At 46.5% G+C, this 26091-nt stretch overlaps 1 protein-coding gene across 5 annotated transcripts in view; it reads right to left on the reverse strand.

Moving 5' to 3' along the window:
• Window positions 1-26091, reverse strand: part of GOLGA7B (golgin A7 family member B) — a 688836-nt gene that overhangs the window by 22625 nt on the left and 640120 nt on the right. For all 5 annotated transcript variants that reach the window (XM_063962313.1, XM_063962312.1, XM_063962310.1 and 2 more), the window contains one exon: window positions 4918-5070. In XM_063962313.1, the coding sequence (XP_063818383.1) occupies window positions 4918-5070 (153 nt within the window). The remainder of the gene's footprint in view (window positions 1-4917; window positions 5071-26091) is intronic.

Raw genomic sequence — 26091 nt, forward strand, 5'->3', positions numbered from 1 at the left:
AGGATGCCAGGCAATCAGGTGCTCTGATATGCCCCCTAACTTGCCACGCCCCTTATAAAAAACCTGGATACACTGCATTTTGATGCAAAGCGTTGACGCATGCTCAGCCCATGGGGCAGCTCCAGGTGAATATTGGGCAGCTGCAGGGGACACCTTTCCTCTCTGCCCACCACTGCTGGCTATGCATAGTATTGCAGCCAAGCAGCGCATCGGGCAATGAGAGGGGACACCTGCAGCATCAGTCTCCTCTCTCTCCCTGCCCAATGTTCTGCTCGCTGTGCTGCTAAACATAGCACAGCCAGTAGTAGTGGGAAGAGTAGTGGGGTTGATCGAGCAGTGGGGGCCTCCATCGGGGTAAATAGTACCCACCTCCCAACTCTCAGCGCCACTAATAGGATGAGACCTTGAGCTCTGCGGTGACCATTAATATTATATTTTACAATAAGGGGATAAATAATTCCTTATGGAATATATTGAATTTCCTGCATTAGCAGTGATCCTCACATCCAGGTGAGTCTTACCTACAGCTACTGAACGCTTTCACAATGAGTCATGTGACACAAATGACCTCTTTACTCTCCAGATACAGAATATATTTGACATGTATTCACATCGGGATCAGTATGGGATCCCAGAGGTCAGGAGACCGACACCGGGAACCCGACAGCCAGAATCCTGGCATCGAGCGCAGCGTGTCCCCTCGCTGGCCCACTGCGCTCTCCGCGCTTCTGGCCCAGTGGTGACCTTTGGGCACCACACCATATTAATCTTCCTCAGGTGATGGTGTGGACCACAACCCAAGTGGGAATTCTGGGCTTGGGTCTGGATTCCGATTCCGGCGTTTGTATCCTGACCGCCAGGATTCCGACAGCCGGTAATTTAACCGCATACCTTCCCATCACGTGTGTAGTACATGGTATCATGCAAAACCACCACACTACTTATATTGTGTCCTATAAAATGTGAAATATATTACTGGACACATGATATATACCAAATAAGTGACATCCGTTGTTTGCATTATATCTTAGCTCCATATAGTGCAATGGTAAATTAGCTGACCATTCCTATAAAGACACTACTGTACCTGTTCCCACAACACTTCTAAACTGCAGAGTGCTGCGACAATACTGAAGCCTGCTGTGTAAGGGGCTGTACAAGGGACCAGGATTCATCCTGCACACAGTGTATCCTTTCTCCGTATCAACTCGGGCTGAAGTGGGAACAGGATCTGCTGGGAAATTAATTTCCAACTTCCAAAGGTCGAGTTTGCTTTGGAAAAATGCCCAGATTGACAGTGTGATATAAAGAGATTGGGCAATTATTCCCCCAAAGCTTAGCCTGCTGAGTGGCTGCATGTTGAAACAACCGTTCCCAAGCATTTGAAGGAAGGATTAAATCTGCTCACCAAGAAATAGACAGATAATAATGTGAAAATCGGAGCCTGACGTGCGACTCCGTCTTGCTCTCAAAACTTCAGTTGTGTCGATTTTGGACGAAGTTCAAAGCTGTAATGTTGCACGGAGTCCCGGTGACTCTTTGCAAGTTCTAAATCCTATTTCATACAGGCCAACTGTCCTTTAGGAAAGAGTCAGATATAAGCAGATTTCCCACCAATAACTTCCTCTCAGGCAATTCAGTGCGTCTTAGAAGACACAGCGAGACAATATGTAAGGTTACAGCCCATGCTAAAGACCTGGCACTACGCAGTATGGATAAAACATGAGAACACACTTAATCCTCTATCTACGCTGAGCTATATACTTAATCTCCTGGCTTTATATTTTACTAGGAATAATAATGGGAGGTCTCTGATATTGAGCGAACATGTTTCCATTCCTTGTAACCTTGTTTACTTTCCGTTCATCACACAAAGAACTGTACAAACCGGGGGCTTTTCTCTGTGAGACGGAATTATGTGCTGTTGTCATCTTTCCCCACTTGGCTTGTGTTTAGTTTACTCAGCTTTCTTTATCACATATTACGTGATGTTCTCCGAAAAAACAATCTAAGTTCCTGCTCATATTTTTATTAATGCAATAAAATTCCTCGTATACTGCAGTTTCGCTCTTTTCGCCATTCCTCCTTAATATGTCTCTGGAGAGTGACTTTACTTAGAGCATGTAACTAATGTAGGCCATACGTCAGAGCCGCTATTCCACGTTCTGCTGGCGCCGGTCCAACATGCCGATCCGCAAACATCGATGATCGGCAACCTACTGTATCTGAGAATCGGCAAAATCCTGCATACTAAAAATTCCTGCTCTGCCGATGCTGGAAGGAATCGGTAAATCGAGGATTTCCAACATGTTGTAGTTCCCCAATCCCCCAAACCAGGGAAATTGCTCTAATTCTCCTCTGATGTATGGGCCCCAATAGGTGCACTGTTAAGGGACTAATGACATAAAGATAAGATTTATATTAATTAGCAATGCATGTATATGATCATTAACCCTTCGTTTCTGTCCTCCTACAAACCAGAGGAGGACAGAAGAAAAAACGGAAATAGAGGAATGTCCAGAGCATATTGAGCTCAGAACAGCATTCCAAGGCCTCTCTGCTCATTGCATAATATAGCATGTGACTGTTTGCCATGAGAGTCATATGAGACTGGACAGAACAATAAATCATTGATAGCAGCTTAAATAAACAAATTAAGGAAAAAATGGTAAGCTTCTTCTTATATATAACGTACTACAATGGTTAATTTTAAAACAACACACTAAAAAACTGTTTTTTATAGGAATTCTGATACTAAAAAACCAAATCAGTTACAAGATCCTCAAATGTGTCTCCGGTCATTCTACTTATTGTTAGTTTATTAATTATACTTTTTTAGATTTTTCACCTTACTTATTTATTTTTACCCTGTTTAGTACTGTAGTATTCCAATATTTCCCATGCAATGCATTGCAATTACATTTGTTCTATAGATGGATGCAAACAATTGTGTCTGTTATCATCCATTTCCCACAGCTACAGTATATGTCTTTTGCTAGGCGGAACAGGACGTATGCGGTGTGTATGAAAGAGAATCGCCCTCACAAAAATATTATCGCAAATATCTTCAGCTGAGGCATAAGCCTGAAATATTAACATATAGATTTGTGTTTAGCTATGTGTATAGCTAGTAGCTCATTTACATACAGTCAGGTCCATAAATCGACACAATTCTCATATTTCGGGCTCTATACACCACCAAAATGGTTTTGAAATGAAACAAACAAGATGTGCTTTAACTTCAGACTTTCCGCTTTAATTTGAGGGTATTTACATCCAAATCAGGTGAACGGTGTAGGAATTACAATGGTTTATATTTGTGCCTCCCTCTTTTTAAGGGACCAAAAGTAAAGGGACAAACTAAACAATCCTAAATCAAACTTTCACTTTTTAATACTTTGTTGCAAATCCTTTGCAGTCAATTACAGCCTGAAGTCTGGAACGCATAGACATCACCAGACGCTGGGTTTCATCCCTGGTGATGCTCTGCCAGGCCTCTACTGCAAATGTCTTCAGTTCCTGCTTGTTCTTGGGGCATTTTCCCTTCAGTTTTGTCTTCATCAAGTGAAATGCATGCTCAATCGGCTTCAGGTCAGGTGATTGACTTGGCCATTGCATAATATTCCACTTATTTGCCTTAAAAACTCTTTGGTTGCTTTCGCAGTATGCTTCGGGTTATTGTCCATCTGCACTGTGAAGCGCCGTCCAATGAGTTCTGAAGCATTTGACTGAATATGAGCAGATAATATTGCTCGAAGCACTTCAGAATTCATCCTGCTGCTTTTGTCAGCAGTCACATTATCAATAAATACAAGGGAACCAGTTCCATACATGTCCACGCCATGACACTACCACCACCATGCTTCACTGATGAGGTGGTATGTTTTGGATCATGAGCAGTTCCTTTCCTTCTCCATACTCTTCTCTTCCCATCGCTCTGGTACAGGTTGATCTTTGTCTCATCTGTCCATAGGATGTTGTTCCAGAACTGTAAAGGCTTTTTAGATGTTGTTTGGCAAACTCTAATCTGGACTTCCTGTTTTTGTGGCTCACCAATGGTTTACATCTTGTGGTGAACCCTCTATATTCACTCTTGTGAAGTCTTCTCTTGATTGTTGACTTTGACACATATACACCTACCTCCTATAGAGTGTTCTTGATCTGGGCAACTGTTGTGAAGGGGTTTTTCTTCACCAGGGACATAATTCATCCACCACAGTTGTTTTCCGTGGTCTTCCGGGTCTTTTGCTGTTGCTGAGCTCTCCAGTGCGTTCTTTCTTTTTAAGAATGTTCCAAACAGTTTATTTGGCCACACCTAATGTTTTTGCTATCTCTCTGCTGGGTTTGTTTAGAATTTTAAGCCTAATGATGGCTTGCTTCACTGATAGTGGCAGCTCTTTGGATCTCATATTGAGAGTCGACAGCAACAGATTCCAAATGCAAATGTCACACCTGAAATCCACTCCAGACCTTGTACCTGCTTAATTGATGATGAAATAACGAGGGAATAGCCCATTCCTGTCCATGAAATAGCTTTTGAGTTGATTGTCTCATTACTTTTGGTCCCTTAAAAAGTGGGAGGCACATATAGAAACCGTTGTAATTCCTACACCGTTCACCTGATTTGGATGTAAATACCCTCAAATTAAAGCGGAAAGTCTGCAGTTAAAGCACATCTTGTTTGTTTCATTTCAAATCCATTTTGGTGGTGTATAGAGCCCGAAATATGAGAATTGTGTCAATGTCCCAATATTTATGGCCCTGACTGTATGTCAATTTTCAGTAGCTCATTAAATATTGTTTAGACTCTACTTATTTGTGATACAGATTTATCCTGTGGGCAGAGCAAAGAAGATTTAATTTTAGATATCTTATCTGTACAGTAAACCACCAATGACAATAAGAAAACCAGCTTACCTTCTCATAATGAGTCTCCATACAGAGGAAGATGAAATAGGCTGTGGCACAAGCCAAGCAACCCTCCAGGTAGGAACTGCCTCCGATCTTCTCAGCCTCCATGTAGTACATATTAAGGGTCTTCACTGTCTCTTCAAACAGCTGCTTCTCAATCTTTGCAGAAGATGATAAAGAACAGGTAATACTTTAATATGATATTAGGATACCTGAAGAACCATCACCTTGTATAACCTCTTCTCATACATTTCCACATTTCGTGACTTGATGAAGAATTACAGTATGCAATAGACATTAGTTCACTGCTAATTCTGACCTCGGTACATGTGCAGCACAAATCTGATCTAGTCCGGGGGGAAATGGGGGCAGGGGCATGGAGACTTCCTGGGAGGGATCAGAAGTTAGGGGTCTATGTACTGAGCCTTGGATGAAGATAAAGTGGACTTAGATAAAGTACCAGCCAATCGGCTCCTAACTGCCATTTTTCAAACACAGCCTGTGGCATGTCAGGAGCCGATTGGCTGGTACTTTTCCTCCGTCGACTTTATCTCCGTCCAAGGCTTAGTAAATAGACCCCATAGGGGGACAAGTACTTAGCAGTGATAAAAGTGGAGAAGTAAGGCGGGTGAGAAGTTGCCTATGGCAACCAATCAGCTGCTCTGTATACTTTCATAGCATGCAAATTATAAATGTTACGTCAATGCTGATTGGTTGCCATAGGCAACTTCTCCACTGCTTAGTACATGCCCCTCTTAGTCTGTTAAAAAAGTTTCCAAACCCCAGTGATCAAGGCACACTAACAGTCCAGTTTTTAAAGATAGTTATACATAAGCACAGGTGTCTCAGTACCTCAGTTATTTTGATTTAACCATCTGTGCTCAAGCATGGATGCGCTCAAAACCTGGACTGTTAATGTGCCTTGGGAAATGTTGAATTAGAGTGTCAGTCACTTGGTGGAGCAGGGCCCCACGGACTTGTGGCAGGTCACACTACATCAGCAAAGGTCCTTACCGCTGCATTCCCCCGTGGGCCCTTCCAGGTCTGGATTAAGGGTCACATGGGCCTGGAGCTGAAAATGTTCAAGAGCCTATACTAAAAAGGGGAGGCGCTGTCAGTGCAGTGCGGAATTAGAATACAATTGTAATACTGTATGGATAGCTAGTTACTGCTCTTCATCAGGCAGTCATGAAGACGGGACCTGGAGGTGAAGCATCTGCCCTTTTGTTATTCTGGTCCTGGGCCATTCTTGCCCCAGTCCAACACAGGAAGTACATCTGCTATGGGGGGTATTCAATTCTTGTTGGATCCTTTCCGACGGAAGGAATCCGACAATGCAGTATTCAAAGAGCTTGGCCATTCCCGACAACGCCAATCCGACTTTTCAGATTTATATTGTCGGAAATGGGGCTAAAACCTGTCGGATTTGGTTGCGCTTCCAACAAAACACGCTGATCTGCGGCTATTCCGCCGAGCCACGTGTTTTCCGACAAGTCAGAATTGCAAACTTGTCGGAAAACCTGCAGGGGCATTGAATAGGATGGAACAATTTCCGACCTAAAAAAGTTGGAAACTGACGTCTTTCTGACAAGACGGCAGTTCCGACAGTAATTGAATACCTCCCATTATCCTGCATTAGATATTTCATATATTGCCCTGATCCCAAAATACATAAATCCTGCAAAAACAGACATTTCTCATAGGCTTCATAATCATAAATAAACCATATATTCATGGGGTGTAGTACTGCTGACCGGCGGTCTCCTGACCGCCGGTCAGCTTACCGACGCCGGGATCCCGGCAGCATACCGACGCCGGGATCCCGGCGGGGAGGGGCGAGTGCAGCAAGCCCCTTGCGGGCTCGGTGGCGACCTGTGGTCGCCACGGGTTCTATTCCCACTCTATGGGTTCTATTCCCACTCTATGGGTGTCGGCATGTGACCCGTCGGGCTGGTGGAGGAGGTCATGTGACTGTCGGTCAGCTGACCGGTGGTCACATGAATACCACCCTATTCATGCATATTTGTGCTTCTAGAATTGAATGTGATTGTTGGTATATGAGGTGTAACTGTATGTACTATACTCCTATTGGAAAGTTGAGAAAGATAAACAGATTGCTGTTATGCAAGTACAGTATGTTCCAGATCAGCACAAGTTGAGTTACAGCTACTATATCATTTCACATAAAAATATAACCAATTGATATAATAATTGTATTTGCCCTTCAACTATACATTATGGAAGAACTCTCAAAAGCTGTTCAAGTTAAGAAGCCATGAAATGACACCCTCTCTGTGTATTATTTCTATACTAGCTGTCATATGACAAAAACATATACTGCTGTTTTTATTAGAGATGAGCGGGTTCGGTTTCTCTGAATCCGAACCCGCACGAACTTCATGTTTTTTTTCACGGGTCCGAGCGACTCGGATCTTCCCGCCTTGCTCGGTTAACCCGAGCGCGCCCGAACGTCATCATGACGCTGTCGGATTCTCGCGAGACTCGGATTCTATATAAGGAGCCGCGCGTCGCCGCCATTTTCACACGTGCATTGAGATTGATAGGGAGAGGACGTGGCTGGCGTCCTCTCCATTTAGATTAGAAGAGCGAGAGAGAGAGATTGACCTGATTTACTGGAGCTTAGGAGTACTGTAGAAGTGTAGAGAGTGCAGAGTTTACTAGTGACTGACCACAGTGACCACCAGACAGTGCAGTTTTATTTAATATATCCGTTCTCTGCCTGAAAAAAACGATACACACAGTGACTCAGTCACATACCATATCTGTGTGCACTGCTCAGCCCAGTGTGCTGCATCATCTATGTATATATATCTGACTGTGCTCAGCTCACACAGCTTATAATTGTGGGGGAGACTGGGGAGCACTGCAGTGCCAGTTAATAGTTATAGGTTATAGCAGGAGCCAGGAGTACATATTATATTAAAATTAAACAGTGCACACTTTTGCTGCAGGAGTGCCACTGCCAGTGTGACTGCCCAGTGACCTGACCACACTGACCACCAGTATAGTTAGTAGTATACTATATTGTGTGATTGCCTGAAAAAGTTAAACACTCGTCGTGTGACTTCACTTGTGTGGTGTTTTTTTTTTTATTCTATAAAAAACTCATTCTGCTGACAGACAGTGTCCAGCAGGTCCGTCATTATATAATATATACCTGTCCGGCTGCAGTAGTGATATATATATATTTTTTATATCATTATTTATCATCCAGTCGCAGCAGACACAGTACGGTAGTTCACGGCTGTAGCTACCTCTGTGTCGGCACTCGGCAGTCCGTCCATAATTGTATACCACCTACCCGAGGTTTTTTTTTCTTTCTTCTTTATACATACATACTACTACATCTCTTTATCAACCAGTCTATATTAGCAGCAGACACAGTACGGTAGTTCACGGCTGTAGCTACCTCTGTGTCGGCACTCGGCAGTCCGTCCATAATTGTATACCACCTACCCGTGGTTTTTTTTTCCTTTCTTCTTTATACATACATACTACTACATCTCTTTATCAACCAGTCTATATTAGCAGCAGACACAGTACAGTACGGTAGTTCACGGCTGTAGCTACCTCTGTGTCAGCACTCGGCAGTCCGTCCATAATTGTATACCACCTACCCGTGGTTTTTTTTTCTTTCTTCTTTATACATACATACTACTACATCTCTTTATCAACCAGTCTATATTAGCAGCAGACACAGTACGGTAGTTCACGGCTGTAGCTACCTCTGTGACGGCACTCGGCAGTCCGTCCATAATTGTATACCACCTACCCGTGGTTTTTTTTTCTTTCTTCGTTATACATACATACTACTACATCTCTTTATCAACCAGTCTATATTAGCAGCAGACACAGTACAGTACGGTAGTTCACGGCTGTAGCTACCTCTGTGTCGGCACTCGGCAGTCCGTCCATAATTGTATACCACCTACCCGTGGTTTTTTTTTCTTTCTTTTTTATACATACATACTACTACATCTCTTTATCAACCAGTCTATATTAGCAGCAGACACAGTATGGTAGTTCACGGCTGTAGCTACCTCTGTGTCGGCACTCGGCAGTCCGTCCATAATTGTATACCACCTACCCGTGGTTTTTTTTTCTTTCTTCTTTATACATACATACTACTACATCTCTTTATCAACCAGTCTATATTAGCAGCAGACACAGTACGGTAGTTCACGGCTGTAGCTACCTCTGTGTCGGCACTCGGCAGTCCGTCCATAATTGTATACCACCTACCCGTGGTTTTTTTTTCTTTCTTCTTTATACATACATACTACTACATCTCTTTATCAACCAGTCTATATTAGCAGCAGACACAGTACAGTACGGTAGTCCACGGCTGTAGCTACCTCTGTGTCGGCACTCGGCAGTCCGTCCATAATTGTATACCACCTACCCGTGGTTTTTTTTTCTTTCTTCTTTATACATACATACTACTACATCTCTTTATCAACCAGTCTATATTAGCAGCAGACACAGTACAGTACGGTAGTTCACGGCTGTAGCTACCTCTGTGTCGGCACTCGGCAGTCCGTCCATAATTGTATACCACCTACCCGTGGTTTTTTTTCTTTCTTCTTTATACATACATACTACTACATCTCTTTATCAACCAGTCTATATTAGCAGCAGACACAGTACGGTAGTTCACGGCTGTAGCTACCTCTGTGTCGGCACTCGGCAGTCCGTCCATAATTGTATACCACCTACCCGTGGTTTTTTTTTCTTTCTTCTTTATACATACATACTACTACATCTCTTTATCAACCAGTCTATATTAGCAGCAGACACAGTACAGTACGGTAGTTCACGGCTGTAGCTACCTCTGTGTCGGCACTCGGCAGTCCGTCCATAATTGTATACCACCTACCCGTGGTTTTTTTTTCTTTCTTCTTTATACATACATACTACTACATCTCTTTATCAACCAGTCTATATTAGCAGCAGACACAGTACAGTACGGTAGTTCACGGCTGTAGCTACCTCTGTGTCGGCACTCGGCAGTCCGTCCATAATTGTATACTAGTATCCATCCATCTCCATTGTTTACCTGAGGTGCCTTTTAGTTGTGCCTATTAAAATATGGAGAACAAAAATGTTGAGGTTCCAAAATTAGGGAAAGATCAAGATCCACTTCCACCTCGTGCTGAAGCTGCTGCCACTAGTCATGGCCGAGACGATGAAATGCCAGCAACGTCGTCTGCCAAGGCCGATGCCCAATGTCATAGTACAGAGCATGTCAAATCCAAAACACCAAATATCAGTAAAAAAAGGACTCCAAAACCTAAAATAAAATTGTCGGAGGAGAAGCGTAAACTTGCCAATATGCCATTTACCACACGGAGTGGCAAGGAACGGCTGAGGCCCTGGCCTATGTTCATGGCTAGTGGTTCAGCTTCACATGAGGATGGAGGCACTCAGCCTCTCGCTAGAAAAATGAAAAGACTCAAGCTGGCAAAAGCAGTAGCACCGCAAAGAACTGTGCGTTCTTCGAAATCCCAAATCCACAAGGAGAGTCCAATTGTGTCGGTTGCGATGCCTGACCTTCCCAACACTGGACGTGAAGAGCATGCGCCTTCCACCATTTGCACGCCCCCTGCAAGTGCTGGAAGGAGCACCCGCAGTCCAGTTCCTGATAGTCAGATTGAAGATGTCAGTGTTGAAGTACACCAGGATGAGGAGGATATGGGTGTTGCTGGCGCTGGGGAGGAAATTGACCAGGAGGATTCTGATGGTGAGGTGGTTTGTTTAAGTCAGGCACCCGGGGAGACACCTGTTGCCCGTGGGAGGAATATGGCCGTTGACATGCCTGGTGAAAATACCAAAAAAATCAGCTCTTCGGTGTGGAGGTATTTCAACAGAAATGCGGACAACAGGTGTCAAGCCGTGTGTTCCCTTTGTCAAGCTGTAATAAGTAGGGGTAAGGACGTTAACCACCTCGGAACATCCTCCCTTATACGTCACCTGCAGCGCATTCATAATAAGTCAGTGACAAGTTCAAAAACTTTGGGTGACAGCGGAAGCAGTCCACTGACCAGTAAATCCCTTCCTCTTGTAACCAAGCTCACGCAAACCACCCCACCAACTCCCTCAGTGTCAATTTCCTCCTTCCCCAGGAATGCCAATAGTCCTGCAGGCCATGTCACTGGCAATTCTGACGATTCCTCTCCTGCCTGGGATTCCTCCGATGCATCCTTGCGTGTAACGCCTACTGCTGCTGGCGCTGCTGTTGTTGCTGCTGGGAGTCGATGGTCATCCCAGAGGGGAAGTCGTAAGACCACTTTTACTACTTCCACCAAGCAATTGACTGTCCAACAGTCCTTTGCGAGGAAGATGAAATATCACAGCAGTCATCCTACTGCAAAGCGGATAACTGAGGCCTTGGCATCCTGGGTGGTGAGAACCGTGGTTCCGGTATCCATCATTACTGCAGAGCCAACTAGAGACTTGTTGGAGGTACTGTGTCCCCGGTACCAAATACCATCTAGGTTCCACTTCTCTAGGCAGGCGATACCGAAAATTTACACAGACCTCAGAAAAAGAGTCACCAGTGTCCTAAAAAATGCAGCTGTACCCAATGTCCACTTAACCACGGACATGTGGACAAGTGGAGCAGGGCAGGGTCAGGACTATATGACTGTGACAGCCCACTGGGTAGATGTATGGACTCCCGCCGCAAGAACAGCAGCGGCGGCACCAGTAGCAGCATCTCGCAAACGCCAACTCTTTCCTAGGCAGGCTACGCTTTGTATCACCGGTTTCCAGAATACGCACACAGCTGAAAACCTCTTACGGCAACTGAGGAAGATAATCGCGGAATGGCTTACCCCAATTGGACTCTCCTGTGGATTTGTGGCATCGGACAACGCCAGCAATATTGTGTGTGCATTAAATATGGGCAAATTCCAGCACGTCCCATGTTTTGCACATACCTTGAATTTGGTGGTGCAGAATTATTTAAAAAACGACAGGGGCGTGCAAGAGATGCTGTCGGTGGCCAGAAGAATTGCAGGACACTTTCGGCGTACAGGCACCACGTACAGAAGACTGGAGCACCACCAAAAACTACTGAACCTGCCCTGCCATCATCTGAAGCAAGAAGTGGTAACGAGGTGGAATTCAACCCTCTATATGCTTCAGAGGTTGGAGGAGCAGCAAAAGGCCATTCAAGCCTATACAATTGAGCACGATATAGGAGGTGGAATGCACCTGTCTCAAGCGCAGTGGAGAATGATTTCAACGTTGTGCAAGGTTCTGCTGCCCTTTGAACTTGCCACACGTGAAGTCAGTTCAGACACTGCCAGCCTGAGTCAGGTCATTCCCCTCATCAGGCTTTTGCAGAAGAAGCTGGAGACATTGAAGGAGGAGCTAACACAGAGCGATTCCGCTAGGCATGTGGGACTTGTGGATGGAGCCCTTAATTCGCTTAACAAGGATTCACGGGTGGTCAATCTGTTGAAATCAGAGCACTACATTTTGGCCACCGTGCTCGATCCTAGATTTAAAGCCTACCTTGGATCTCTCTTTCCGGCAGACACAAGTCTGCTGGGGTTGAAAGACCTGCTGGTGAGAAAATTGTCAAGTCAAGCGGAACGCGACCTGTCAACATCTCCTCCTTCACATTCTCCCGCAACTGGGGGTGCGAGGAAAAGGCTCAGAATTCCGAGCCCACCCGCTGGCGGTGATGCAGGGCAGTCTGGAGCGACTGCTGATGCTGACATCTGGTCCGGACTGAAGGACCTGACAACGATTACGGACATGTCGTCTACTGTCACTGCATATGATTCTCTCACCATTGAAAGAATGGTGGAGGATTATATGAGTGACCGCATCCAAGTAGGCACGTCACACAGTCCTTACTTATACTGGCAGGAAAAAGAGGCAATTTGGAGGCCATTGCACAAACTGGCTTTATTCTACCTAAGTTGCCCTCCCACAAGTGTGTACTCCGAAAGAGTGTTTAGTGCCGCCGCTCACCTTGTCAGCAATCGGCGTACGAGGTTACATCCAGAAAATGTGGAGAAGATGATGTTCATTAAAATGAATTATAATCAATTCCTCCGCGGAGACATTGACCAGCAGCAATTGCCTCCACAAAGTACACAGGGAGCTGAGATGGTGGATTCCAGTGGGGACGAATTGATAATCTGTGAGGAGGGGGATGTACACGGTGATATATCGGAGGATGATGATGAGGTGGACATCTTGCCTCTGTAGAGCCAGTTTGTGCAAGGAGAGATTAATTGCTTCTTTTTTGGGGGGGGTCCAAACCAACCCGTCATATCAGTCACAGTCGTGTGGCAGACCCTGTCACTGAAATGATGGGTTGGTTAAAGTGTGCATGTCCTGTTTTGTTTATACAACATAAGGGTGGGTGGGAGGGCCCAAGGACAATTCCATCTTGCACCTCTTTTTTCTTTTCTTTTTCTTTGCGTCATGTGCTGTTTGGGGAGGGTTTTTTGGAAGGGCCATCCTGCGTGACACTGCAGTGCCACTCCTAGATGGGCCCGGTGTTTGTGTCGGCCACTAGGGTCGCTTATCTTACTCACACAGTCAGCTACCTCATTGCGCCTCTTTTTTTCTTTGCGTCATGTGCTGTTTGGGGAGTGTTTTTTGGAAGGGCCATCCTGCGTGACACTGCAGTGCCACTCCTAGATGGGCCCGGTGTTTGTGTCGGCCACTAGGGTCGCTAATCTTACTCACACAGCTACCTCATTGCGCCTCTTTTTTTCTTTGCGTCATGTGCTGTTTGGGGAGTGTTTTTTGGAAGGGCCATCCTGCGTGACACTGCAGTGCCACTCCTAGATGGGCCCGGTGTTTGTGTCGGCCACTAGGGTCGCTAATCTTACTCACACAGCTACCTCATTGCGCCTCTTTTTTTCTTTGCGTCATGTGCTGTTTGGGGAGTGTTTTTTGGAAGGGCCATCCTGCGTGACACTGCAGTGCCACTCCTAGATGGGCCCGGTGTTTGTGTTGGCCACTAGGGTCGCTAATCTTACTCACACAGCTACCTCATTGCGCCTCTTATTTTCTTTGCGTCATGTGCTGTTTGGGGAGGTTTTTTTGGAAGGGACATCCTGCGTGACACTGCAGTGACACTCCTAAATGGGCCCGGTGTTTGTGTCGGCCACTAGGGTCGCTAATCTTACTCACACAGCTACCTCATTGCGCCTCTTATTTTCTTTGCGTCATGTGCTGTTTGGGGAGGGTTTTTTGGAAGGGACATCCTGCGTGACACTGCAGTGACACTCCTAAATGGGCCCGGTGTTTGTGTCGGCCACTAGGGTCGCTAATCTTACTCACACAGCTACCTCATTGCGCCTCTTTTTTTCTTTGCGTCATGTGCTGTTTGGGGAGGGTTTTTTGGAAGGGACATCCTGCGTGACACTGCAGTGACACTCCTAGATGGGCCCGGTGTTTGTGTTGGCCACTAGGGTCGCTAATCTTACTCACACAGCTACCTCATTGCGCCTCTTTTTTTCTTTGCGTCATGTGCTGTTTGGGGAGGGTTTTTTGGAAGGGACATCCTGCGTGACACTGCAGTGCCACTCCTAGATGGGCCCGGTGTTTGTGTTGGCCACTAGGGTCGCTAATCTTACTCACACAGCTACCTCATTGCGCCTCTTATTTTCTTTGCGTCATGTGCTGTTTGGGGAGGGTTTTTTGGAAGGGACATCCTGCGTGACACTGCAGTGACACTCCTAAATGGGCCCGGTGTTTGTGTCGGCCACTAGGGTCGCTAATCTTACTCACACAGCTACCTCATTGCGCCTCTTATTTTCTTTGCGTCATGTGCTGTTTGGGGAGGGTTTTTTGGAAGGGACATCCTGCGTGACACTGCAGTGCCACTCCTAGATGGGCCCGGTGTTTGTGTCGGCCACTAGGGTCGCTAATCTTACTCACACAGCTACCTCATTGCGCCTCTTATTTTCTTTGCGTCATGTGCTGTTTGGGGAGGGTTTTTTGGAAGGGACATCCTGCGTGACACTGCAGTGACACTCCTAAATGGGCCCGGTGTTTGTGTCGGCCACTAGGGTCGCTTATCTTACTCACACAGTCAGCTACCTCATTGCGCCTCTTTTTTTCTTTGCGTCATGTGCTGTTTGGGGAGGGTTTTTTGGAAGGGCCATCCTGCGTGACACTGCAGTGCCACTCCTAGATGGGCCCGGTGTTTGTGTCGGCCACTAGGGTCGCTTATCTTACTCACACAGTCAGCTACCTCATTGCGCCTCTTTTTTTCTTTGCATCATGTGCTGTTTGGGGAGGGTTTTTTGGAAGGGACATCCTGCGTGACACTGCAGTGCCACTCCTAGATGGGCCAGGTGTTTGTGTCGGCCACTAGGGTCGCTTAGCTTAGTCATCCAGCGACCTCGGTGCAAATTTTAGGACTAAAAATAATATTGTGAGGTGTGAGGTATTCAGAATAGACTGAAAATGAGTGGAAATTATGGTTTTTGAGGTTAATAATAATATGGGATCAAAATGACCCCCAAATTCTATGATTTAAGCTGTTTTTTAGGGTTTTTTGAAAAAAACACCCGAATCCAAAACACACCCGAATCCGACAAAAAAAATTCGGTGAGGTTTTGCCAAAACGCGGTCGAACCCAAAACACGGCCGCGGAACCGAACCCAAAACCAAAACACAAAACCCGAAAAATTTCAGGCGCTCATCTCTAGTTTTTATAAAGCATGCTCATAATTCCCTTACACAATAAACTGTTGCATCCTGCTTCACTCTGCTTTCTGGGAGAATTGAGGGGATCAGAGTACATACATAGATACGCAAAACAAGAAAAAAAGTTACTTACAGTTCAAGACAATATAGGACAACTACAGGGTATATAAACATATCTGCATCAGCAGATGACACTGAAATAAGTATTAGGGCTGCAGAAAATGGAGCCATCTGGTACCGTCAAAGGGAGTATGGAGTAGAAGATGCAGTGGCGTAACTACTACCCCCGCAGAGTCCCCCCGTGGCATGCGGATGCCGCCACTCCGGATTTTGAGTGACAAGCTTGGCCAGATAGATTTGCTGGCCAATTTTTGAGGTGATTGTGGAGCGGGCGGAGCCTCTGGTGAGTTGCGGCTTATCATGTATTTGTGTGAGGGAGGGTGGGCGTGAAAGGGCGCGGAGACCGAGTGAGGAGAGATGGAGGCTGTTAGTGCAGCCCGCACTCCCTCCGTCTGGGCTGCCGCCCATGAAGACATTGCCGCCCTGCCTCTTGGTAAGTGAGAGACGGACTGGAGGCAGCACTGTTAGTGTTAGGGCAGGCAGGGTGAGCTGCAGTGTGCAATCTGGTCACGTGACTCCCACCGCCCGGGAAGACATTGCCACTGCTGCCATGCTTGGTGAGTGAAAGACCAAGCGCAGGCAGGCTGACAGGGCAGGGTGAGCTGTGGGCCTGTGGCGCATTCCGGTCCTGCGACTCCCGCCACCCGGTAAGACATTATCGCTGAGACCACAATGTCACTGGGGGCATATGTGTTTCTGGTACTATGGGGGTATATTTTTATCTGGCAGTGTGGGGGAATATCTGACACTGGGGGCATATGTGGCACTGGGAGCACATCCCTAGCAACAGGCATTACCCCCTAGCAACAAGCATGACACCCAGTGCATGAAACCCCTGGCAACAAATATTACCCCTTGGCAACGAGCTTGACACACAGCACATGATACACCTGGCAACAAGCATAACACTTAGCGCATGAAACCCCTGGCAACGAGCATGATACCCTGAGCATGAAAATCCCTGGCACCGTGCATGGAACCAAGAGCACGAAACCCCTGGCAACGAGCAGGTAATTTAAAAGTAATTAGAAGCCTTACTGTAGGGCTAATTGTGTAATGGGCATTGCGGTGTATGGCATAATGTATCACGGACATTGCGGTGTGTGACATAATGTATCACGAACATTGCAGTGTATGTCATAATGTGTCACAGGCATTACGGTGTGTGGTATACTGTATCACAGGCATTGTGGTATGTGGTATAATGTCTCAGGTGTATTGCAGTGTGTGACATAATGTATAATGGGCATTGCCGTGTGTGTCATAATGTGTCACAGGCATGAAGATGTGTGGTGTACTGTATCACAGGCACTGTATGTGCTATAATGTCTCAGGGGCATTGCAGTGTGTAGCATAATGTATAACGGGCATTGTGATGCGTGGCATAATGTGTCACAGGCATTACGGTGTGTGGCATAAGTGTCAGGGGCATTACGGTGTGTGGCATAATGTGTCGGGGGCATTATGGTGTGTGGCATATTGTGTAACGGCATTATTGTGTGTGGCATAATGTCTAAGGGCCTTTGCAGTATGTGGCATAATGTATACTGGGCATTACTATAAGGAGGAAAAATGACAAATAATGTAAGGGGCATGAATCAGGATTATTTTTTTTCCTGTGGTGGCCAATGTCTGGGCGTGCAGGATGCAATACTGGGGTATAAGGTAGTCATTTCCTGCAATGCCACGCCCCTTTGTACAAAGCCACACCCATTTAAGCAAGACCGCACCCCCTTTTATGCGGCGTGCGCAGATTCAACACTTTACTAGTGGCAATTATGGGGGGGGCGGCGCCAGAGAATGTTTTGGTTTGGGGGAGAAAAAATTCTAGTTACGCCACTGAGAAGATGGTTTAAGTAAGAGAAGGAAAGGTACATGAGGGAAGAGGGCCATGCTCGTGAGAGCTTGCATTATAAAGGAGAGGGGCAGACAGACAGGTGTGACACAGATGGGGTAGACAGTGAGTGTGGAACAAAGGGTTAGGACAGCGCACTTGGGGGCTAGAGTGAGAGATGAGGTTGTGCGGAAGGTTAGGAAGAAGATCAGCTCAGTCTTAGACATTTTAAGATTTAGAAAGCGCTGGGACATCCAAGAAGAAATAGCAGGGAGACAGTTGTAGATACGAGTGAGGGGAGCGGGGAATAGGTCGGGGAGGATAGGTAAATTTGAGTATCATCAGCATAGAGATGATACTATAAGTAAAAAGCGCTAATGAGCTCACCTAATGGGGACATATAGAGAGAGAAAAGGAGCGGACCAAGAAGAGAGCCTTGGGGACACCTACTGATAGTGGAAGTGGGGTGGAGGTGGAGTCATTAGAGGAGACAGAGAAGGAACGGTCAGAGAAGTAGGAGGACAGCAAGGAGTGGGCAGTATCACGCAGACAAAGGGAGTGAAGTATTTGCAGAAGGAGAGGGTGGTTACCAGTGTCAAAAGCAGCAGGGAGGTCTAGGAGAATAAGCAGAGAGTAGTGGCTCTTGGATTTACCAGCAAGGAGGTCATTGAAGACTTTCATGAGGGCAGTTTCAGTGGAGTGGACGGAAACCAGACTGGAATGGGTCAAGCAGTAAGTGGGAGGAAAGAAAGGCAGTGAGGCGGTTATAGACAATATGCTCAAGGAGTTTGGAGGCAAAAGGGAGAAGAGTGGTGGGTTGGTAGTTGGAGACAGTGTTTGGATCAAGGGTTGGTTTTTTTAAGAAAAGGTGAGATGAGTGCATGCTTGAAGACAGAGGGGACAGTGTCTGATGAGAGGGAGAGATTGAAGAGGTGGTGAGATGGGAACAGGCAGATGGAGAGAGGTATTGGAGGAGGAGGGAGGGAATAGGGTCATGAGGTGAAGTGGAGGGGCCGGGGCGGATGAGGGCCATGACTTCCTCACCATATCATGAATTATGACTGGTTAGTGAGGGAAAGGGCAGCACTGAAGGATGAAAGCATTAGTTTGAAATTGAGGAAGTCTGTTTTAGAGCGTGATTTCCTCCTGTCATTCCACGCAGGCGTAGTTTAAGAGAGAGGGCCCACGTGCAGTCTCCACGCAAGCTCCTTCTTCTCTGACAGCGCAGTAATCAATACTTGCTCACCCTCCCAGAATGATTGTGAGGCTCCTAAAAATCATGTGGGCAAGTATCCCGAAGCTGGCCCAAACCTGCCACCCAGCCGCCCACTTACTGAGGTCCCATGGCGGATGACGCCATTCACACTGAATCACCTCATTGTAGCTACGCGATCCGCTGTATAATGCTGATGATCTTGGCATTGTATAGCAGGGGTGTGTCCATGATGACGCAAGAACGTCCCATTATGGACAAACTATGCCCCATCAGCTGCAAGTGGGGATGCAAATGAGATGCATAGGATTCTGCATCACCCTTACTTGCATAGGGCTAGTTCATGGAGCATGTGGAGCACAAAAATATGCAAGATACGCTCTGCACACGGCCGTATGTTTTACTCAGCATCAGGCCCATCGAGTCCCGGTTTGTAATGGAACTGTAACTATGTATAAGGGCCCTCATTCCGAGTTGATCGCTAACTGCCGTTGTTCGCTGCGTAGCGATCATTTAAAAAAACTTCAAATCTGCGCATGCGTGGCGTACGGGTACAAAGAGCATTGTGGTTTTGCACAGGATCTAGCGACGCTTTCAGTCGCATTGGCGGACGCAAGGAGATCGTCAAGAAGCGGAACTTTCTGGGTGTCAACTGACCGTTTTCTGGGAGTGTTTGGAAAAATGCAGGCGTGGCCGGGCGTTTGCTGGGCGGGTATCTGACGTCATTACCGTGTCACTCGTCGCAGCAATCATCGCACAGAATAAGTAACTACAAGGCTGGTCTTGTTCTGCACAAAATGTTTTGCAGGCGCGCTGCTGCACAGGCGTTCGCACTCCTGCTATGCTAGAATACGCTCCCCCGTGGGCGGCGACTATGCGTTTGCACGGCTGCTAAAAACAGCTAGCGAGTTATCAACTTGGAATGAGGGCCAACAGCCCCAGTAAGAATTTTATAGAATTCAGTGTTGAATTACAGTAATTTGTAATTATACAGCTTTAATGGTCACACTGTATATTATTTCCTTGTGCATACAGTAATATAATACTACACAATACTATATATACACACACACATATATAATACACACACTCAGTATACTGTATGTTACAGCACAGAGCCAAAATAAAAATAAAATCTTGTGATCTATTGTGACACGCTCTCCGATTTTCTTATTCCGTTCACATTTTGTTCCCTTTACATTGCCAAAAGTAATATGCTTATCTAATTGAAGTGTTTTTAAATCTCATAAAAAGGCCCTTCTCCGGAACAGTTTCTGCCTACTGTATGTCTAACTCCATTCCAGTAATTAGAGCAAAAATGACATAACTAACGATCTCTCCCTGGGCCCCCCCATGGTTATCCGCCGCTCCGAAGAAAGATTCCCCTTCTGCTCCATTGATTAATGACTTGTCTCCAAGCTGACAGGCAGCTAAAGGACCCAAGACAGTTTCTGGCATTAACAAGAGGAACGAAAACCTCTTACAAACGTCTTAAAATAGCACAATATGTGTAGAGTCAGCAGAAGAAAGACACTGACATATCCGCATTCTTATTACATTTACCCACAATATTAGTTTGTAATGAGAACAGATATGTGATACCGTGATACGGGCTAAAGCCACACGGCAATTCCTGGTGGCACATGCAGTGCAGAAGTACAGCCGCGTCCGCATAGGGCCTTATAAATCTTTGTTCGCAATGCCGATGTTCACACAACTGAGCGATTAACATCAGACTGCGCATGTGCTACGATCTCGCTGCAAACGCGCCAAGGTACCTTGGTGATGCCACTCGCAGTGACATTTTTACCGCAAAGGGGGCATGGTTGAGATCTGGATGGAGGTGGTGCGCCCTGCGCCATAAAGTACCGATTATGTGCATGTTCAGGACCTGTTCTGTGTATGCGCAAGCGGGTCCTGCGACGACAGATGCATTACGGTATCAAACTGTCAGAGACGGACAGTCTGATGTTGTTTGAGGGAGGGGAGGGGGCGGCGACGGCCTCTGTTTCTCCAGACAGAGGCATGTCGCCGCCGTTTAGTGGGAGGGAAGAGATCGGGGAATGCAGTGGTTGCACAGAGATTTCCTGGCCGCTGCAATGGGTGGCTTGTGCGGCACCATGGGGGTTGCAACCTGCCAGGTTGGTGAGTCCAGTGATCCGATGCTGTACACTAATTGGGGTTCCCCGTCACTTTACGCAGAAAACGACACCAAACACAAACAAAACAATAAACTCATGTCGACCTTTCCATGTGTCTACCATTTGTCCATGTCAACTATGTCAATGTCGACCAATAGTGGTTGACCTAATGAGTGTTGACCTACACATTTTCGACCATTCATACCGGAACCCACCAGTGTTGCTAATGCCGCTGCCGGTAGCTTCACTTACGATTATTAGCAATTAGGTAGCCTGAGAAATGGCAGATGCATAGGCATGTGTGTAGTGTGTACAAACATAAACCAGCCCAATACACCGAACCTGCAATTGCAACCAAATAGCGCTGTTTGGAGCAGCACAAATGTTGCGATTTAGCCGTGCCAGAGACATTTTCACAAATGATGAGTGAAATGTACAGTGCACGGTGCTGGCATAGCATACCGCCTGTCATGTGCGACTCATTCACTATCTGGATAAAAGGGTAAAAGACAAAGGTCCAATCCCAGTGACCCAAGCCTGACCTCTCGCCATGCACCTGGTAATTCTGCGACTTTCTACCAATTCCTTTGCTACACAAAGCTAATCTTAAATACTAATCCTAAGTACCTAGTACACTATAAGCCAGTGGTTCTCAATCTCAGGACCTGATCAAGAGATGGACACAGAACAAAGGGGGTCATTCTGACCCGATCGCACGCTGCACTTCTTCGCAGCCGTGCGATCAGGTCGGAACTGCGCATGCGCGGCGGCCGCATCGTGCGGACGCATCGAAGAAAGCGGTCGCAGTGGCGTCCGCAAGAAGATTGACAGGAGGAAGGCGGATCCAGGCGTCAACTCACCGTTTTCGGGGCGTGGAGATCCGAACGCAGGCATGTTGAGGCGTTTGGAGGGCGGATGTCTGACGTCAATTCCGGGACCTGCAACGCTGAAGTGATCGCACAGGGTAAGTAAGTCTTACCCTAGTCTAGTTCTGCACAAAACTTTTTTGGTATAGCAGGGCTGCACAAGCGATCGCAGCCTTGCTATGCAAAAATACACTCCCCCATAGGCGGCGTCTAGTTGATCGTATGGGCTGCAAAAAGTGTCAGCGTGCGATCAACTCGGAATGAGTGCCAAAATGAAATGTGTTAAATGCAAATACAGCAGGAGGTGTTGTAGGAAAAAGAAGCCTCCTGCAAACACTGCAGATCCCGGTGCTGCGTCCGAGGATCACCATCGCAACCACCGGTAGCCTTGTTGGAAGCATCGGTCAGCCGTAGCTTACTCAAAATGACCACAAGAACTGCTCAGCCTGGGGCCAGGGAATCTGCATCAGAACAGAAGAAGCAGACCCTGGCCTTGGCACTCCCAGATACACAACCTCCTCACCACCCAAACGCCGTCGGCCTGTCAATCAGCGGCTTAGGCGGTAGCCACTTGTGTGCGGCTCTGCAATTCCGTCCATCTCTCAGTTATGTCCTGTAAGCGCACCTAGAAAACATGAACTGTTTGGCGACCTGAGAACCTAAACTATAAGCAAATATGTGTGCAGCTACAATGCAAAAAAGATACAAAATTCAAGAAAATTTTAAAATTACGGAAATTGCTACTCGTGGCAGAGGCTCTAAATAACACTTGGCACCTCTCCCCATATGGTGCAAAAAGTTAGGTGTATGAGGGCACAAATGTTTCCATATTAAAAATTAATCACAACTATGATCAGTTCCAATTAATATGAATTTTTTTAAAAAGTTTCAATTCATTCAGAAATTTAAATATGTGTTGCAAGCACATAAACCCTATTCTGTTAGAATAATGACAGCGCGGTTACTGACAGCCTGTGAGCCGGTAAATTACCAATTACCTGAATGATGCCCTGTTGCTTAGGTCCATCAAATTGTCAAATTATCCTCGCTATTCTTACGAGCAGGACCTTCCTACCTCTATGTCTGTCTGTTAATACCCAGTCTTGTTTTATTACTGTTGTTCCAATTGTAAAGTACATTGAAATGTGCTGCGCTATATAAGAAACCTATGAACTATTGGCGTGGCTGGGGCAGAGCCGGCCCTAACCAATATGATGCCCTAGACAAGATTTTGGCTGGTACCCCTAGCACCACCACTAGTTCTGCAGGAGATGCCTGGCATGAGTCATCTGGCAGCTCTGCTAACGTCTGGCGTCTTTTGTTTATGAAAATGCATCTTATTTGCATTACTATGTGGCTAGGATACACAAGCAGCTTCTGCTGATTAAAATAATATGCGGCATGCCTATATTCTGTGTGCGCTGCGGCTGCATCTGCATACGAAATGCTACATTATAGTGATTTCCAGGAATACACTGCAATGTAGTATTTCATATGCAGATACAGCCGCAGTCACACACAGAATATAGGCATGCCGCATATCATTTTAATCAGCAGAAGCTGCTGGTGCCCCTAAGCATAACAAATGCCCTAGGCATTTGCCTAGTTTGCCTATACCTAAGGCCGGCTCTGGGCTGGGGGGAGGGTATTCAGCCACTGACTCTTAGAAACCTGGGGTCCCTGTGCAACTGCCTATTTAGCCTAATGGAAGAGACAGCCCTGCATCCAATGGGAATGTTTCAAATTGTGTAATGTTTGCTTGACCTCAACTGTTTTCCCATAGGCTACCTCGATTTTCAAGACAGATGCTCGCAACTGCTGCTTTCTAAATGAATGTAAATTGCGCCTACACTTTTTGGCACCTCTGCAACAGGACCACAGTCTTCACTCTTCTCCTATCACTATTGATTGATATTTAGACGACGCCAGTGGTAAAGCCTAATTTGTCATTAGCGCTCAAACAGCATACAATAAAGTAGCAATGAATTTGTCATCGTCACATAGATTAGCAATAGAAGCTCAACAACTGAACTGATCTTGGGGCCTTATTCAGACCTGATCGCTGTTCTGCAAATTTGCAGAGGTCTGCGATGAGAGAGAGGGAGGGAGAGTGAAAACCTGCCCCGTGCAAGTGTGTGAATGCATCAGTACCTCCCAACATGACCCTCTCCAGGAGGGACACAATGCCCTGCTTCTGGACTTTTCTCTTAATTTGTGATTGCCGTCACCTGTTTTGAACAGGTTAATAAATAAGAAAGGTGTTTCAGCACAGGTGATGGCAATCGTCAATTAGGAGGGAAGTCCAGGAGCAGAGCATTCTGTCCCTCCTGGAGAGGATCATGTTGGGAGGTATGTGTACGGCGTGCAAAAATTCCGCCAGACAGCGGACAGCTGCAAATCCGTTCCTAACTCACTCACCATCAAATGATTTTTCCAGTGTGTGCGCAGCCCAGGACTTACTCATACAGTGCGATGAGAACAGGCTGATCGGGGGCCGGAGCAGACGTCACACACCCTCCCTGACAACGATTGGGAACGCCTGCGTTTTTCTGACACTCCCTGAAAACAGCCAGTTACCACCCACAAACGTCCGCTTCCTGTCAATCACCTTACAAGCGCCTTGCAATCAAAATTTTGGCAGCATCCTGTCGCTGTTTGGCGATGCGGTGCATGCGCATGCACATTCATTCGATAATCACCCGCTGTGCGATTTCGCCCTTGGTCTGGTGCCCCAGAGGAATTACTACACTGGTTATACATTTTTGACCACCGGTCAGAGGCTAACACACCTACTGGTCACTGTGAGAATGACCGTTTCCTTGTTCTAGGACGTTTCAGAATTGCCGCCGTATTGCAATGAGAAACTGTGCAATAATGAGAGATCATTATTAACGCGGTCCCGACACATGGCTGTTAATAGAAGTAATCAGATATAAAGCAGCGCAGCTGCTCACAGCAGTCATAGAAGGAATCCATCTAGCTAGATAGAGAGGCTGAGCAATAAGAGGGACTGCGGATAGATTCTGTGGGGGGGGATGGAGCTTAATGGTTAATGGCTTATAGAGTGCTACAGTCTTTTCTCCCCAGCTGCTACCCTGAGTGTGACAGACATCATTCCCTGTGTCCCAGCATATGCGTTTGATGTGCAAATTGTTACTGGCCCAAATATATCTGCTCTCACTTAAGTGCACGGTACAGTCTGTGTTATATACACATCAGGATAGTAAATATGGGCCCTCATTCCGAGTTGATCGCTCGCAAGGCAATTTTAGCAGAGTTACACACGCTAAGCCGCCGCCTACTGGGAGTGAATCTTAGCTTCTTAAAATTGCGACCGATGTATTCGCAATATTGCGATTACAAACTACTTAGCAGTTTCAGAGTAGCTTCAGACTTACTCGGCATCTGTGATCAGTTCAGTTCTTGTCGTTCCTGGTTTGACGTCACAAACACACCCAGCGTTCGCCCAGACACTCCTCCGTTTCTCCGGCCACTCCTGCGTTTTTTCAGGAAACGGTAGCGTTTTTAACCACACGCCCCTGAAACGCCGTGTTTCCGCCCAGTAACACCCATTTCCTGTCAATCACATTACGATCGCCGGAGCGAAGAAAAAGCCGTGAGTAAAAATACTATCTTCATTGTTAAATTACTTGGCGCAGTCGCAGTGCGAATATTGCGCATGCGTACTAAGCGGATTTTCACTGCGATGCGATGAAATATACCGAGCGAACGACTCGGAATGAGGGCCATGGTCTCTGCTCATGTTGAAATTGGAGATGTAAAAGCAGTATAGTAAATATGCTGTTATGTGGCTCATGAAAAATAACAATGTATACTGACCACTGTGTCGTCTTCATGGAGCCTTCCAAGCTGTGGATGGAGCCTGGTGACATACATGATCTTAGTACATGGCTACGTGGACATTTGTCGGCTGCTCGCGCCTTACAATAAGATGCTGATCTTAGTTTTGGCGGGCTGCATCTAATCCAGAAATAGGCCAGTGTGTATGAACTGGACCAGGTGTACGCGCATTGGTATTGTCAGTGTGAACGGATTCATCCATCCAAAATAGGCGTTTCTGGGTAGCAACTGGGTGGGGACTGTGCAACTGGACAGAACTGCTCCGGCCTGTGGGAGTCTCATGGGAGTGTTGTGGGCATGCAGGCCCACTTCCATTCAAAGCATGGGTGACGAAGATGGGACCTCTGTCACGCGCAGTGGCAGTGGCGTAACTAGAAATTTTTCTCCCCCAAGCCAAAAACATCTCTGGCGCCGCCCCCCCCCCCCTTGTAATTGGTAACA

This window comes from Pseudophryne corroboree, chromosome 3, assembly GCF_028390025.1.
Source record: "Pseudophryne corroboree isolate aPseCor3 chromosome 3, aPseCor3.hap2, whole genome shotgun sequence".
Lineage (NCBI taxonomy): Eukaryota > Metazoa > Chordata > Amphibia > Anura > Myobatrachidae > Pseudophryne > Pseudophryne corroboree.